This window comes from Pyxicephalus adspersus, chromosome 5, assembly GCF_032062135.1.
Source record: "Pyxicephalus adspersus chromosome 5, UCB_Pads_2.0, whole genome shotgun sequence".
In the NCBI taxonomy this organism is placed as follows: domain Eukaryota; kingdom Metazoa; phylum Chordata; class Amphibia; order Anura; family Pyxicephalidae; genus Pyxicephalus; species Pyxicephalus adspersus.
The window spans coordinates 34007484-34023404 of NC_092862.1; the positions used below are offsets into that span (position 1 = coordinate 34007484).

Here is a 15921-nt window from a genome sequence, read left to right on the forward strand (position 1 = left end):
GGTCTGCATGGCTGTTCATGTGATTGCCTATTGTTAACAACTTAAAAGAGTAGAATGTACAATACAAATCTGATTTATTATGACTGTTTTGCATTTTGTTTATGCATGGTTGTTTATTATTTTAGGGCTACAACCATGTTGTGTAACTCCATTTTTTGCTATGGCATTCTCTGTTACTAAATTAGTTTTTATTGTTTTCCAAACTTTACACATTTTTCTGTCTTGGCAGACTGGAAGTTTATCAAATTGGTCTGATACTTTCCTTATGGATGATACATTCTCCAATACACTAAACAATCTAGAGGAGCAAACCAGTGATTTCTACAGTTTAGAGGAAGCTAAGGGTCTAGCTTGCAAAATGATTTCTCCAAATAAACTTATTGTCCTGGAACCTAACCCTGTGTTGACATCACTAGATGTAATTCCAGAGTTCTCAGAAACAATAGAACTGATTGAACCGGTGAGTAATTAAGAAAAAGAAAAGTGTTATTTTGAAAATAGGATGATATAAATTGCATTGAAAGCAATTCTATCATCCTATTGCTTTTTTTTTTTTCATCTATAAGTTTATGGGCATTTATTTCCATTGAAAGTTCTGCAGAACAGACAATAAATCAAAACAACGGAGCAATGTTGAGTTCAAAGAAAGAAAGTAGATATACGTTTCTTTTTTTATAAAAATGCATGCAGCTAAATATGTTAGGAATTCCTATAGTAGACCTATATTCACACAAAGGTCACCATAAAAGCTGTTAAATTCTATTAGTAAAATTGAATCAAACCTAAACTATTTCTGAATATCTGGAATATTTAGATGAGCCCAACATTAAATAAGCCCACTGGTTTATTTTTTGTGATAGTTTACTTAAATATCTGAATAAATAAGTGTATTGTAATTAAGCTTTTAAAATGCTGTCTTTAAATTGACTAAAAAAAAACTTTAGTTTCATTTAGCCCTTACCAACAGAACATTAGATTAGTCAAATGCAAAGGTATTTTTTTGAACTCCTGGTGTTAAACAGAGCAAGGATGAAGTTAGGCAAACCTGTTTTGGTAATAAATCACAGGTTTGCTTTAAGTAGTTTTTTATTACTGTATATTGCGTGGATGAAGTACGCAGAAGTACGCATACAACCCATTTCCTTGTACTAAAATATCCTCAAAGTGACACATTTTCATTGTGGAAAAAGTTTTTCTTGTCTTTTTGTAATACAGTCTACACATGAGTTTTCTTTTAAGGTTTTAGAAGAATGGGTTAGCAGTTATGTAGTCCAGCCTGCAATGAACAATGCTTAAATCCTGCTGGAGATAATATTTTCAGGATTTAACTTGGATACCTAAATGTCCTCCAATGCTAATTTTGAGCGAATTACCTATATTTTACAAAAGTAAGGTTTAGATTCTACTCTACACTATTTGCATTTCTATTTATTACCTGTAAAAAAGAAAGTTATATATTTTTGGAAATACTGAAAGACAAAGTTTCTGAAACTTTTTTGCCTTACATACTTATATAGTGCAATAACCATAACTATGCATGTATATACTAAAGTAATTTTTATCGAAACAGGATCCTACTACATGGGGTGCAGTCCCTAGGCATGTTGAGGCATCCATTGACGTGACTTCTGTTCAGCTGACCCCAAGAAAATTGCTTCAGGTTTCACAAGAATCCATGCAGTCATCACAGTATTGTAGCTCTGAACTTATCGATGTGGAGACTGTTAGCGATGACAGTAAAGGTTTATATACATCCTCCATTACACCAAAGTATACCACATCTCCATCTGTTCTGAAGAAGAAGGGTCAGCTGGGACTATCACCTCCCGCAAAAGAGAATGAAGTATATGAAGCCAACAATACCATGTTGAAAAACACTCCAGTAAAATCCCTCCCATTTTCCCCATCACAGGTTGGTACACAGTCAAGGTTGGTCAAAGCTGTAGAATGTTTCCAGTGTTTTTTTTTTTTTTTTGCTTCTACTGATCTAGCTTAACCCCGACCCATAAAAACTGTAATTTTTTTGCATAGTTGCAAAGCTTTTCAGTGGTAGAAGATGGATAGGTTTATAGGTATACTGTACTCCTGCTTAACATAGAGAAAGTCCACATCATTTCACAGAGTTTTTGTTTTCTGATCAGCAAATTAAAGAAAAATAGGAAGCCGCAGACATCCAACCTTGCACCCAAGATCAAAATGGTTTTGATTTCATTTCTGGAAGGGAGCTGAGACTTTTATATTTCATAGTTAGACATTAGATTCCCATCCTTCATAGTCATCCTACAGTAGCTTCTGCAGTCATTATTCCAGTCTTGGTCTTCCGTGATGCTGGGCTTTACAGTATTTATTTGGTCTGCTTGCTCCATTGCTTAATTGTTTGTCTATTGTAAACAAATTAGATTATGTTTCACTTAGACAGTGCTGATGTAAATATTAAATGCTTTGAATTAACAAGTATTAGTCATTTTAGTAGCTGATCATGTTGTATTTTCCTTTTTCTTATACAAAAATGATTCATATAATATTCATGAATATGAAAATTATAAGCTTTTTGAACGTAAGTGAAATGTGTTTATTTGTAGTTTTTCAACACCTGTTCGAGCAATGTTCAGGAACAATTAAACCTTGAAAATCCTGCATTTACTTCCACTCCAATTTGTGGCCAGAAGTATCTAACAACTCCTCTGAGGAAACAGATGACCTCTGCAGAGGACAAAGAAAATCTTGGGTAGGTAATTGCTAGCTTTATCTTCACAGATTTTAAGGGCACTGTTTATAAAACAGGGAATCTGACATTCCCTCAAACATTCCCTGGTGGGAATCAATTGCTGCCATAAAAACACATGCACCTGAAAGATTCCCACCAGGGAGTGTTAGAGAGAATGTCAGATTCTCTTTTTTTATAAATAGGGCTTCTAAATATTGTATTATGTAAGGTAATCACCATGCTAGTGGAGGTTTAAGCTATCATTTGACAATACTCTTATTTCTAGGCTCTCTACCTAATAACACTTATCATGTCATTTAAATAATATATCTGATGATATCAAATTCCTGACAGTCACATATAAGACTAAAATAACCTGGACACTGTTATGATTTGAAGTATACTGCTGTTTTTTTCCCTAAATATATTCCAAGAATTTTGTTTTAGTCATTTTAAAAATGGAATTAAACTGAATGCTTGTAGATATTTAGGCTCTAACTGTTAATACTAAAAAAATTGCTTTTGGGGCCCTAGCATAAAGTATTCCTCTTCAAACATCAAGATCTAGCTGCATATGGCTCTTAGTAGTGAAAACCACTAATTAGTCTGTAATGTGATACTAATTCTTAGTAATTCGGTTCCTGAAGTCCTCTGTTAAATGATGAAGCAAAAATTGCATTTGTTCATGTGGTACACCTGTGCACTTGGCAGGGGACTCAAGTTCTTTGAATAACTTTAATGCCTCACACTGGCCATACAGCTGATTTTTAAAATGTAAAAATGTTACAGCAAAATAGGAGGAGAAACCATGTAACCAATCTCTACACCTATAATAACCTTCCCTGCAGTGTTATGCAGGGAACACTTTGAAGAACACCTGAGGCTTATAAATGTCTTGTTAAATACAGGTGCAGACTAAACCCTGCAAATAGTGGTTTCACACTATGTTATAGCTTCAATCGCTAGGCCTGATTTATTAAAGCTCTCTAAGACTGGAGAAGGTGGACTATTGTTGGTAGACCTGGGTGTTATTGCTAATATATGCGATGTTATTGCTATTATATGTGCAAATGTTTTTAATCCTGGACCAGATCCATTCCAGGATCCATTTCCAGATCACTCAAGTTCTTCTGCTATAGTCTATCTTCAGTCTTGGAGAGCTTTGATAAATCAGGCCCACTGTTTGCTTCATAAACCTCCACTTTACCTAAGAAGTGACTAGTAGGCTCAGATCAAGATCAATGAACTTTGATGTTAATTGCATCAAAGTTTGCTACTTTTTTTTCACTTTTTCAAAGGATCCTGTACTTTTGCACACAGTTTTATATAATAAATTAAGAGCTGTATTAATTTAGATCACATCCATTGCGGTAAAAAAGGGTTGTTTTAGCTTTTTAAATATTTTTGATAATCTGTCTGAGCACAAACTGCACTTCCATAATTTTATATTATGTTGCCAATTTACATTTTTTTTTGTTTTGGTTACAGCTTTAGGACACCAACTATAAGGAGGACTTTGCAGGGTACAACTCCCAGGACACCAACACCTTTTAAAAATGCTCTTGCTGCCCAGGAGAAAAAATATGGTCCTCTAAAAGTTTCAGTATGTACTATTGTTACTGTTTTTATTTGTAAAGCTTTGGATTTTTGTTGATAAATTGTTGTTTCATCAACAATAATCATTCTGCAAAAAAAAAAAAAAAAAAAAAGAGCAAGAGAAAAAAATCCAGTTTTTGTAACATTTTAGTACCAAATTTGGATAAAGAAGGCTTTTGTAATATATCCCAATGCAAGTTACTCTAAGCGATGTTAATATGGTGAAGATGGTTTAGGATAGATTATTATTATTATTAATAAACAGGATTTATATAGCACCAACATATTACGCAGCGCTGTTCATTAAATAGGGATTGCAAATGACAGACTAATACAGACAGTGATACAGGAGGAGAGAAGCCTGCCCCGAAGAGCTTACAATCTAGTAAGTGGGGGAATTTCACACACAATAGGATGGGAGATATGTAGTGGTGGTTTCAAAAGACAGAAGAAGACAGGTAGGCAAGTTTGAAAACAAGCAAGTTTTAAAATAGATCAGACTAAATACATAAAACACAATAGACCAATGGAGTAATTTTGACATATTTTTGTGATTTATATGCCATTTGTATAGTATATTAAAAAGTGTGCCAGAGCTGAAAAACATGTGCCAGTTAGTCAAAATAATAAACCATTAACAGATAAACTTAACAACACTGATTATCTTGCTACTCTGACACCAATGAAGGGGTGGGATTTATTGGTCAGTAAGTAAACAGTCAGTCTAAGGTGATGTATTGGAATTTTGATGTCTTGAGTGCTGGGTGATGGTGTCTTTAAAAATAAACCTTGGCATGGAAAAAATAAAATATAGCTTTATTTTTTGAAAAATTACTACTTGTTTATTGTTGGCCCACTTTCAAGAGCCCCCTACATACTGTGTGTAGGGAAAGGGCACTGAGATATCATTGCAGGGGCATATGCCTAATAATATTATTATTATTATTAATATTATTATTATTATTATTTCTATTATTATTAATAAACAGGATTTATATAGCGCCAACATATTACGCAGCGCTGTACATTAAATAGGGGTTGCAAATGACAGACAATTTCAGACAGCGACACGGGAGGAGAGGACACTGCCCCGAAGTGCTTACAATTTAGAAGATGGGGGAAATAATGCACAATAGGTGGGGAGATTTGTGGTCATGGGAAGTAGTGAGGGTTTCAAAAGACAGAAGACGATGGGTAGGCAAGTTTGAAAAATAGGTTTAGAGCTCTCTTTTAAATGAGCAGAAAGAAGGAGCAAGCCGAATAGGATGAGGAAGACTATTCCAGAGAGTTGGGGCAGATCTAGAACAGTCTTTTAGCTGTGTGTGTGATGAGGTTATGAGTGAGAAAGTCAGTAGTAAGGTGAAATGGAAACCAATGAAGATAACTATAAAGAGAGGCAGCAGCAGAAGAGTGGTGGGAATGATGTGTTCCTTGCTTTTGTCTGTAAGAATTTTACTAGGCTCGTAATAATGTCACGTGACATTAAATAGTTAATGAAATGGTTTTCCCCTTGCAAGAACGATGTTAAAAAGAAGGCATAAATACTGGGTTATGCTCTAGATGGGGATTTACCCACCTAGATGATCTGATCTTACAAACTCATTTTCTAATGTCTGATTTTGTTGATGTCTGAATGTGCTATCATAATAATAAATAAATCTCTGTTTTTGTACATTTTAGTCGCAGCCTTTTGCATATCTTGAAGAAGATATTCGAGAGGTGCTCAAGCAAGAGACTGGAACAGATATTTTCATTAAAGATGAAGATGACAAGAATTATAAAGCCGAAAAAGGGGTAAAATAAAACTTTACTAAGCTTGGGAATTCTAGTCTACTGAGGGACATAGGAATTCTTCGTACCTTAGCTTTAGTAGCTACAGGAGGATTAGACACTGTTTTTTCACAAAGTAACTGTAGGCCAGCCTAGGAAATCCCCTCCTACTAATAGCATGTCTCTAGTGAGTCATGGGCACTAGACCCCACATTAGGGTCCTGTCCAGACCTCATTCTGGTAGTAGTAGGCCATGGAGTACTTGATCAGCATCGCCTTCACATTTACCCCTTCTCCAAAAAACCCTTCATTAGGTGGTCCAGTCCAGCTGATCACAGGGCACGAACTAAATTATGTTGTTGGGGCATCTTTTTAAAATCCCCATTTTGCTGCCACTTCACTGTAGAGATGGTTCATAAGGGACTGAGCCCTGACATCATCTGTTCTCTTTCCCATCAGTTTATGTAAAACTTCTTCTCCTGTTGCAGTCATATGAAACTCTCTGATCTTTGGTCTGTTACTACTGCCTGTCTACGACTTCATTTATTAGGAGGGGTTATCCTTAATTAGACTACTGTTTTTTGGGTTGCCATTGTTTAATCCTTTTCTAGCCAAAGCTACAAGACTACGTATGTCCCAGAATGGACCAGAAAAGGGTTTAGGTATAAGCAATAAATTCTGGTAAGCCTAATACCACTGATTTCCTTCTTATATCTCTTGACACCAGCTGGAAATCCTGAATCTTGGTAAATCCTTATAACACCCCATACTATTGGGTTTTAAAGTGGAACTAAAGCCTTTGGCACTTGTCTTTCCACGCCTGGCCACCTTGATTGTCGGTGCCAAAGTTACGTAATCTAATGACGTAAATTCATCCTATCTGGCAATGCCAGGTTTTCCCACCTGTTCTTTCTGCAGTAACAACCTGCCTGAATTACTAAAGTTCAAAGTGAAGCCTTAGTTCCACTTTAATACTTTATCAGGATGAATTTTGCTCCTTTATCTGCAGGTTTTATACTGAAACCAGTAAACAGTACTGTAAACACAATTGCAGAGGTCTCCTTTTTTGGGCCCATAAGATAAAAGAAAGAAAGTAGAAATAGGTATTAGCCATTATCTACCAGCAGCTACCTGTATGTGAAATGTCCTATTTTAACAACAATACTTTGACTTTCCAGCATATATCTGCCTTTAAAAGAGTTCGAAAGTCATTAATTCTGGATGGTTTGGAAAAAGAGGAAAAGGGTGTTGAGCTCTTATCAGAAGATGAAGTTTCTAATGTAAAGGTAAATATTTAAAAAAAAAAAAAGGACATTCATTTTTTTTTTAATTTTACCCTATTTTTACAACCATCCAAAGCAACTATATATATATATATATATATATATATATATATATATATATATATATATATATATATATGGCATGATTTTTACATGACACAAATGTTTTTATGATTATATTACTGTCTGCTTGTGTGAGGAGTGGTAATATTTGTATTTGTGAATAGCAGCAGAACTGCAAATAGTCTGGCATCTTAACATGTCCTTTTGAGTTTTGTTCATCAACCCCTAGATGCCCATGTCAAATTTAGCATGGTTGGCATATGTTGAGCAACATGATTATTTTTAAAGTAATGTATTTTCTTATACTTATATTTGTGTCCAACAATTGCAATATCAAACAGAGATATTATGCTATGTTTGCAGGATTATTTTTGTGATAAAAAGCTTGTGTATGATCACTGTGTCACAGATGTCATAGTGACTTTATAGCTGCCTTCTGTTCCACGTGTCACAGTCCCTAAAAAAACTGCTTTTAAATGTACCAACAATTATATAGACTGCAGCCTAACTTAAAATGAAACTTCTGCACTTATCTCCAGCCAAGTAAGGCTTGCTGGACTCTATGGGTGTCAGTACATTTACCACGTGACCATTATTATACAGATTCTCTGCATTAAAAAATTAAAATGTCTGAACGGTGTCCTTTGAAGAGAACCTGGAAGAACAGCAGTATTGGAGCTGCCATTGCTGTGTACGTTCCGTTTAATAAGACAAATTTTCAAATAGTTTTCATTTATTAATACAGAATGAGTTTGCAACAGAAACATTCTAACTTGCTCGCCCAAACTCTTCAAGGTCTGAAATTGGCAAAGTTTAATGCCTAAATCATGATGTCCACCCAGAGTCTGCCAGGTCAATGGCAGCGCCAATATTTTTGTCATTACAGGTCTTTGTATTTATAGTTGGAGACTGTATGTCTGAAACCATTTTAAAAGTATGTTGTTGCCAGAAACATCATCTCCCATGTCTTAAAGTGTATCTAAATTCTACTTTGTTTCCATGTTTTCTTTGGTGACCACTCTCTATGTGACTAAAAGTGAAAGAGAGTAAAAACTGTTTAAATTTCACTGGAACAGGAACAAAAGAAACATTTTACATTGGGGACATTTGTTTTTGTAAAAATTGTCAATGGGTCTTTCCCATATTTTGTAGAGATCTTTTTGTCTCTGAAAAACGTCCGTAATTGAGAAATACTAAAAAATAAGAAATAATAATGCGTAATGAAGTACAGCAATCTTAGAGTATATAGATGCTAACAATAAACTTTTATTGGGTTATACTGAAAATACACAATTAAAGTATTTAGTTATATCTATTACAGACGTACAGAAAAGGTCTGTCTAGCTCTGCTGCACTTTTACATGTCATTGTTTCAGTTTTATTTTTGTGTACTACCACACACCTTTTCTACTGTTTTATAGAAAGGGGGAGGTGTTCTGCAGTCCCACCACCATACTTCCTGCCTAATATGACATTATTGCTCCTCCATAGATAAAAGCATTCCAACCCTAAGAAAGGCAGTGTGGTATTTGCAGAAACCTAATGCAGCCACAATTATCTAAGGACTGGTATGCTGCAATATATTTTTCCTTGGATTTCCATACACTTTAAATTGTGTTTCTTTCTAATAAATAATTCTTGCAGTAAAGAGAAGATGTAGAGAATGTTAAAATGTCATTTAAAATTAACTCACAAATCTTCATTTTGCTCTGAAGAAGGCAAACCATGGATTGAATGAAGAGAGACCTATTTCATCTTTATTAATGACTCCGCTGTCTACACAGGAAGACTGGAATTGCAATACTAGAACTAAAATGCACAGAACAAGTATAGGCTCCAGAAAAAAGACGCCACCTGACTGTAGAAAAACCAAGCCGGAAAAGTATCCACAGGTATTTTATAAAATAATTTGAATCATGTCTTGAATGTCATACCTAAAGTTATTTTCTATTAAATAGGCTGAACTTTAAATCTGCTAGTTAGTTGTTGGGGCCGTCAAATCAACATGTGTGCAGAGTTTTACAGTACATTAAAAAAAAAAAAAAAAATCTCTAATGTATTTTATATCTTTTATTCTAAATTCTGGTGTTTGCAGTAATGCCTTTGTATTCATTTATTCTGCAGTCACACGGAGAGTGGGAAGCAGTTATGTTTGGAAAGACTGAAGACCAGTTAATTATGACCGAGCAGGCAAGACGATACCTTAATAGCTACAAGTCATCCAGCAGCTCTTCGCCCAGATATCTAATGTTATGAGTGTGGGATCTTTTTACCTGGCTAGTTCAGTTGCCTTTTTCACATGCACTAAGATAAGACTCTTTAGAACTGTTGTTACAGTAATGCTTTGTTTTACAGCCCTACATTATGCATGAAACTTGCAAATACTCTTCAATTTAACCAAGGCACAAAATATGCTTCTTTAGCTTTGCTGAAGAATTTTCAAAAGACAACAGCAGCCTTATGACCCAGCCAGGGACGTTTCTATGGTAAATTAACCAACTTGTTTTTAACAAGGGAATGACCTTAAAGGCCCCATTTTTTTGTAACTTTTTGTGTATGTACTGTCAACTTGTTTCGGTATTTTATTTGTTTTTTAAGCAAAAGCCTTTAAAGTTATTGAAATGGGTTTTGCGACAATTTCTTTTTGTAATAAAACTACTTAGAGCAGCTGGTAGCACATCATAGCTTACTGCAAAGTTTGATGGGTAACACTTGGTTAGACATCTTTATAATTGTAGAACCAATTCTTTTCCTGGTTAGGGAGTCTAGAAAAGGTATGCTTGCTATACCTACTGTGTATGTAAAGCTAAAGGAACAGTAAAACCTATGTCAGGTTTTTTATATTTACTCGAGGATAATCATCCTTTTTATTCCCTAGTGACCATTCTAACCAAGACAGAAATTTATGAAAGGTGCTAACTGAGAGGTTAGGAACTGCAAAGCAGAGAGGTTAATTCTTTCATTGAGGACACTCCCTAACTTCCCTTTGCGGGTACAGTAGAGGAAGTAAAGAGTAATATCCACAACAGAAGATGGTAAAAAACTAATATTTCGGGAGTTTATTTTCTATAGATACAGCAGTTGAGCAGTTAATTTGACATATTACATCACCTTTTCCAGTAAATGTTCTGAAAGCTAAACAAATATCCTGGAGTGTGACTCTTGCAGACTTACCAGTTGTGGAGAAGAGGGTTTTAGTTTGGTATTTTATCATATATTAAATTTGTAGTACCACATTCATGTTCTGGTCTCTCAACTCAAACTACTTTTGATAAAGCATTTGAGTTGAGTTCAGTTTGATATAGCTTATAGGAATGTTCTAGAAGAGTATAGAAATATTTTTATTAATGTAATATAAAGAAAAAAAAAGGTAGCATTCAGAGTTGATAAATGTTTATTTTTAATCTCATCCATAGAACATAGTTGTTGCATTACTTTACAGACAGCTAGCTAGTTCTGAATTTTTAGAATGTCGGTGTGCAGCAGGCGTTGGTGTTCGTAGCTTCCAAAAAGTCTGTTTATACTGTAAATGTTTGAGTGAACAGGAAGTTGCACTACTAGGATTTGGTATCCTGCAATGTAACACATGAATGAGCTACAGTGTTATGTATTTATATACAAAAGGTACTTCATGCATAGAGAAGTGAATGCTGAAATAAGAATTTTTTTTTCCTAATTTAGAATTTATCAGTATTTTCATTCTCAAGCTGAGAATTGTACTGTGTTTGAATGTAATGTACAGGGTGTAGGGACAAAGAGACTTTGTTCCTGGGGATGTTTTAATTTATTTAATACTTATGAGTAGAGGACTGTGTTTTTAAATGTATATGTAGGTTTTATAGAGGCCAAATAGATTTCCTGCTGTTTAGCATCTGCGTGTTCCCTTTTTAAAGAGAATGCTGATACATGTGTCCTTGATTACTATTTGAAAGACCACAAAACCTAAAAATACAAGTTGCTTTCAAAATGAATAATCTGATAACTGTGGAGTGTATTAAACAAAAATGGGTAAAAAGTAAAATGAGGATGTTGTCTATACCAAACCAGACAGATGTCAATGTTAAATGTTTTTTAACTTGCTATGGAAAAAATATCCACAATATGCAACACCCTCCCTTTCTTTTTTTTCTTTTTTCTTGAGATCCATTTAGAGATTGTGGTCAGCACAGTTTCATGATCAGCAAAGCACAATGCTATTTCCAGGTAAAACAAACTTAAAAACAAATACCGCTTTGGGTTGGTGTGCTCTTTACCCTGGAAGCTTTTAATAGCTTATGTTGGTGCTACCTGGAAAATACATTGCTGCTGCTTCCTTAACATTTGCCTTTGCCAAACTATTGTGTGCCTACATGCCACTTGCTTAAACCTCATTAAGAAAAATTCGAAAATCCATCCTTAACTAAAAAACTATGATTTAAGGATAATATGACATATTGGCATGATATTGCTTGGGTCTGCGCAGTAAATTGGGAGGGGAGGGGTCATGAGGACATCCTCTAAGGTTAGACCTGACTCCAAAGCTTACTCAAGGTCGACTCCTAAATATTCCTTCCTTTGGGGTGGAGGGATGGTACGATGTTTATCAGAAGACCCCTTGGTGGAGTTTTTTTTCCCATTTATTATCAGTATGATCCTTAATACATCCCAGTACCACAGTTCTTTGAGATTAAGTATGTCGGTAAATGCACCTCAGATTCATGGATGCATACTTAAAAACTACTAGTGATTTTGAAAGCAACTTGTATTTTAGGCTTAGTGGTAGATGTGAAAGACCTATAGTCATGAATGTTTCTTTTTTTCATATAAATGATAGTAATACATTACATGTCAGAATGTTAACATCAGGCATTTAATTTGTACTGTTACTATAGCTGAGCACTATTTACGTCTGGTAGAGCCATAAGACATGAAGTCATGAATCATGTAACTGCAAGGATGCAGTTAGCAGCATCTTTTTAATTGCATTACTTTATCATCATCACCTGAGACAACAATAAGGTTTATGGCTCGGTCTTCAAACACCATTTCAATCCAGTTCTGGTGAGCTATATATGGTAGAAGAGATATTTCATGCATTTGGTCTTTCTAAGCTTTGCACGTTAAAAACTGGTGACAACAGTTGCTTATTTTGCCTATTTTAAGGTATTTGCACTTATTATTTATTTCTTTGTCTTGAAGGAAAGATTTTTGCTTGTAATGTATTGTATGTAGCATAGAGGTGCGCTTGGCAGTTTATTTACAAACTGGTAAAAAGAATGCTCTATTGTAGTGTTTGGGTTTTTTTATTTATACATTTTAAGTTCCTCTCCACTTTCAAGATTTGCTGCTATTGAGAGATGGAATAAAAAACATTATATGCACTGTACAAGGATTGTAGCATGTTCCTACAGAAAAAGAAGGAATCAGCCAGCACCTTACATGATTAAGTACTGCATAACCCAAATCACTAATTGGACATAATTTATAAGAATGTGTCAAGATATTTGGCAAACACTCCTAGCAACAACCTCTCGCCACAAAGAGCTTTCATTTCTACATGAACCAGGTACTGGCTGGCCCATCCTAGTTGCCTACATTTTCCTAACTCTACAATCTTCTCCTGCCTATCTATAGTGACTTGTATCGCTTTGTGTTTCATTTATGTATGTTTGCCTTCACACTACATACCTTATTTTTATAAAACTATCAAACATGCATGCACATGTACTGGGGGCATTGTATAAGCCATTTATAACAACAGGAAAGGGATAATGGTGGTCCAATTCTAACCAATCTATTCTTATTAACTGCAAGTCTAATGTACTAAGCAGGCAATCTCTTGGCTTATTGTAACGATAGAATGCTGCATCTGCAGGGGGTAGACCTGCATTTCTAATTATAAATGTTGCTTATTTTTATGTACCGTACACTGTTTGCTTGTATAAAATAAACTTTTTATAAACCTAGGTGTGTCTTGTATTTTCTGGTAGCTATTTGTATACATATTATTACAATCAGTTGTTTGGATAGGTTGTCCAATTGTACAGTTGCTCAATAATGGGCCACGTTACCCAATTCTTTCCTGCACCAGTTCAGCTTGCCACATCTCCAAGTTGTGACCACACATACCAAAGGGGTCCCATGACTCTAACTGCAGAACTCCTTTCTGTCCAAGGTGGACTGATCCTTTAATATGTCAATAGGAATCTCCAGTAAGAACAATATTACTGCATATAAAAAAACCTTGGAAAGCTTGTTTCTGCCATCAGTTAGCATCCTTTTGCCACAATAAGGGCTAAACATTTTTTGTGTACTTTCCTGATGCATTTTCAATCATAATCATTGTAAACACATGAAATCATAGAAGATGTGCTACTACACACTCACACTTTTCAATGTGTGTTGCAATGTCAATGAGAAATGCATCAGGCAGAAACAAACATTTTTGCTTCCAGGTCTTGGCCTTCCAGAAGTTTATAAGAAATCACTAACAGCTGGATAGATAAGTTAGAGGATATTTGTTTTTTTTGCTCCAACACCTAATACACATATATTTCTGTATTGACAGGTTCCTTTTAAAGAAGTGGGGGCAAGATGGGTGAATCATACACACATACTTGGTTTTCACCAAACCACAGGGGAGTTCAAGAGTTGCTAGTTAATGTACTTATATGTTTCACAAAACTGTCTGCCAATAAGAACAAACACAGCTGCTCTATATATGAAATGTATGCCAATAAAGTTCTGAAATGAGCATGTGAATAAAAGAACTAAAGAGTAAGTCCCCCCCTCCAGTTTTCTATTATGAGTGAATGGATTGGTGATACTCATTACTTTTATTTAGCTACTCTATTGTGTATCACCTAGTTTGCAAGCTAAATTGGGTTTTATTTATTTCATACTGCTGCCATCTATTTTATCAAGAGTGTACAAACTATGTTGTATAATTCGTATATCCATCACTGCTTATGTAGGAACTGCATACAGATGCTGGAATTCTATTGCCTGGGGGGGGCTTTACATTTGGACCAGTTAGTGTACCTATATGTGGGAGGTAATTGGTAAAAACCTGATAACCCTATTGAAATTATTTTGAAGGCAAATCAATCCAAGGACCCAAGAGTCACAAGATAAGGGTAGAGTGCAATGTAATGAGTAGAGTGCCTTGTAATGACCTCACTCCTTTTCTGATTGCTGATACAAAAGGGTTGGTGTTTCAGAGTGGGGTCTCTTTGGGTTTCCACTTTACAGCTTCACATTTCCACATGTAAAATGGACAGCCATTAGGAAGTGTCGGGATCATGCAGGTGATAATGTGGACACTCATGGAAGATCCCTGCTCTAAGACACAGGAATGAAGAAGAATATTGGCCCTGAGCTTCATGTGAGGATGGCTTCTGGTGAAAAAAATGGGGTTTTACTTGACTCTCTGATCTGTACCAGTGATAGTTTATTAAAGTATATGTAAACAACCCAACCACTAAAATCTCATGTTTTTAATATGTTAAAAATTAGATCTAGGCAAATAAGTCCAGTTTTTTTAGGGGGCTCCAAACAGACCATCAGAGATGGGACCGTAGATCCTAATTAAAAAGATTTATTGTTGCAATGGGGCAGATTAACAAAGATGTATTTATCACTGTGCTGCTTCTCCATTTAAATCAAAGCCTTAGCAGTTAAAGCACATACATTTACAAATGTATTTAGCTTTACAACTAATAAATGATTTATTGTACTTTTTTTCATGAAAGTGATAAAAGTATCTGAATAAAACCTGATATTGGCCTTTTGTAGTCCCTGTACAGCAGAGATGAATTGTTAGAAGAAGAATCAGTACAAGGAGCCAATCAGTTTATGTACTGACAAGTAGCATGTTTATAGAAGGAAAATAGCAGATTAACAAGGAGATATACTTATCACTGTGCTGCTTCTCCATTCAGAGTGGCCACTGCCTGGACTCAGAGGAAGTGTGTTAAATTATGCTGTCCATCAGACTTAGGCCAGCAGGAAACAAAAGGAGAAATCACTAGAATAAAGCAATGTGAATGTACCTTTATTGAGCTATTTATTTTTGCTTTCTTATGCTCAGTTATGTTTTAATGTAATATCAATATTCTCTTTCAATATATTTAAATTATACATTTTATTATTGATATAAAACAGTATTTATGTAGTACTGTACATTAAATACAGTAGATGTACAGCTTACATTAAAATAATACCTTGTAATCCTACCATGAAGTCCTTGAACAGCCACATCCTGGTATAGGTTGACAATTATGTACCTGTCTCCCAATTGTGTTCCTGTATTGTCAACTTGCGGACTTCCAATAAATGTTTCAACATTATTCAGGGACGACCTTTTGTTGTCACTTTTAGGAAATCTGCCCTAAAAACTGCCGTCCACTGATCACTACAGTTCATGCATGTAGGCAGAGATTGTAAAAAAAATGACAAAGATGTTTGTCATTATTTACTATTTTGCTAAGTCCTTGCTTTATTATAATTAAAATTATTACAGAT

At 35.1% G+C, this 15921-nt stretch overlaps 1 protein-coding gene across 4 annotated transcripts in view; it reads left to right on the forward strand.

The window, feature by feature from the left end:
* The window catches only part of MYBL1 (MYB proto-oncogene like 1), a 30614-nt gene extending 17250 nt beyond the window's left edge, over positions 1-13364 (forward strand). For 3 of the 4 annotated variants that reach the window (XM_072411101.1, XM_072411100.1, XM_072411103.1), the window contains 8 exons: positions 230-460; positions 1571-1912; positions 2583-2728; positions 4196-4310; positions 5984-6097; positions 7252-7359; positions 9135-9311; positions 9544-13364. In XM_072411101.1, coding sequence (XP_072267202.1) covers positions 230-460; positions 1571-1912; positions 2583-2728; positions 4196-4310; positions 5984-6097; positions 7252-7359; positions 9135-9311; positions 9544-9675 — 1365 coding nt within the window. In that variant the 3' untranslated portion in view covers positions 9676-13364. The remainder of the gene's footprint in view (positions 1-229; positions 461-1570; positions 1913-2582; positions 2729-4195; positions 4311-5983; positions 6098-7251; positions 7360-9134; positions 9312-9543) is intronic. The other variant, XM_072411102.1, reaches the window with a different exon arrangement.
* Positions 13365-15921: the final 2557 nt, after the last annotated feature.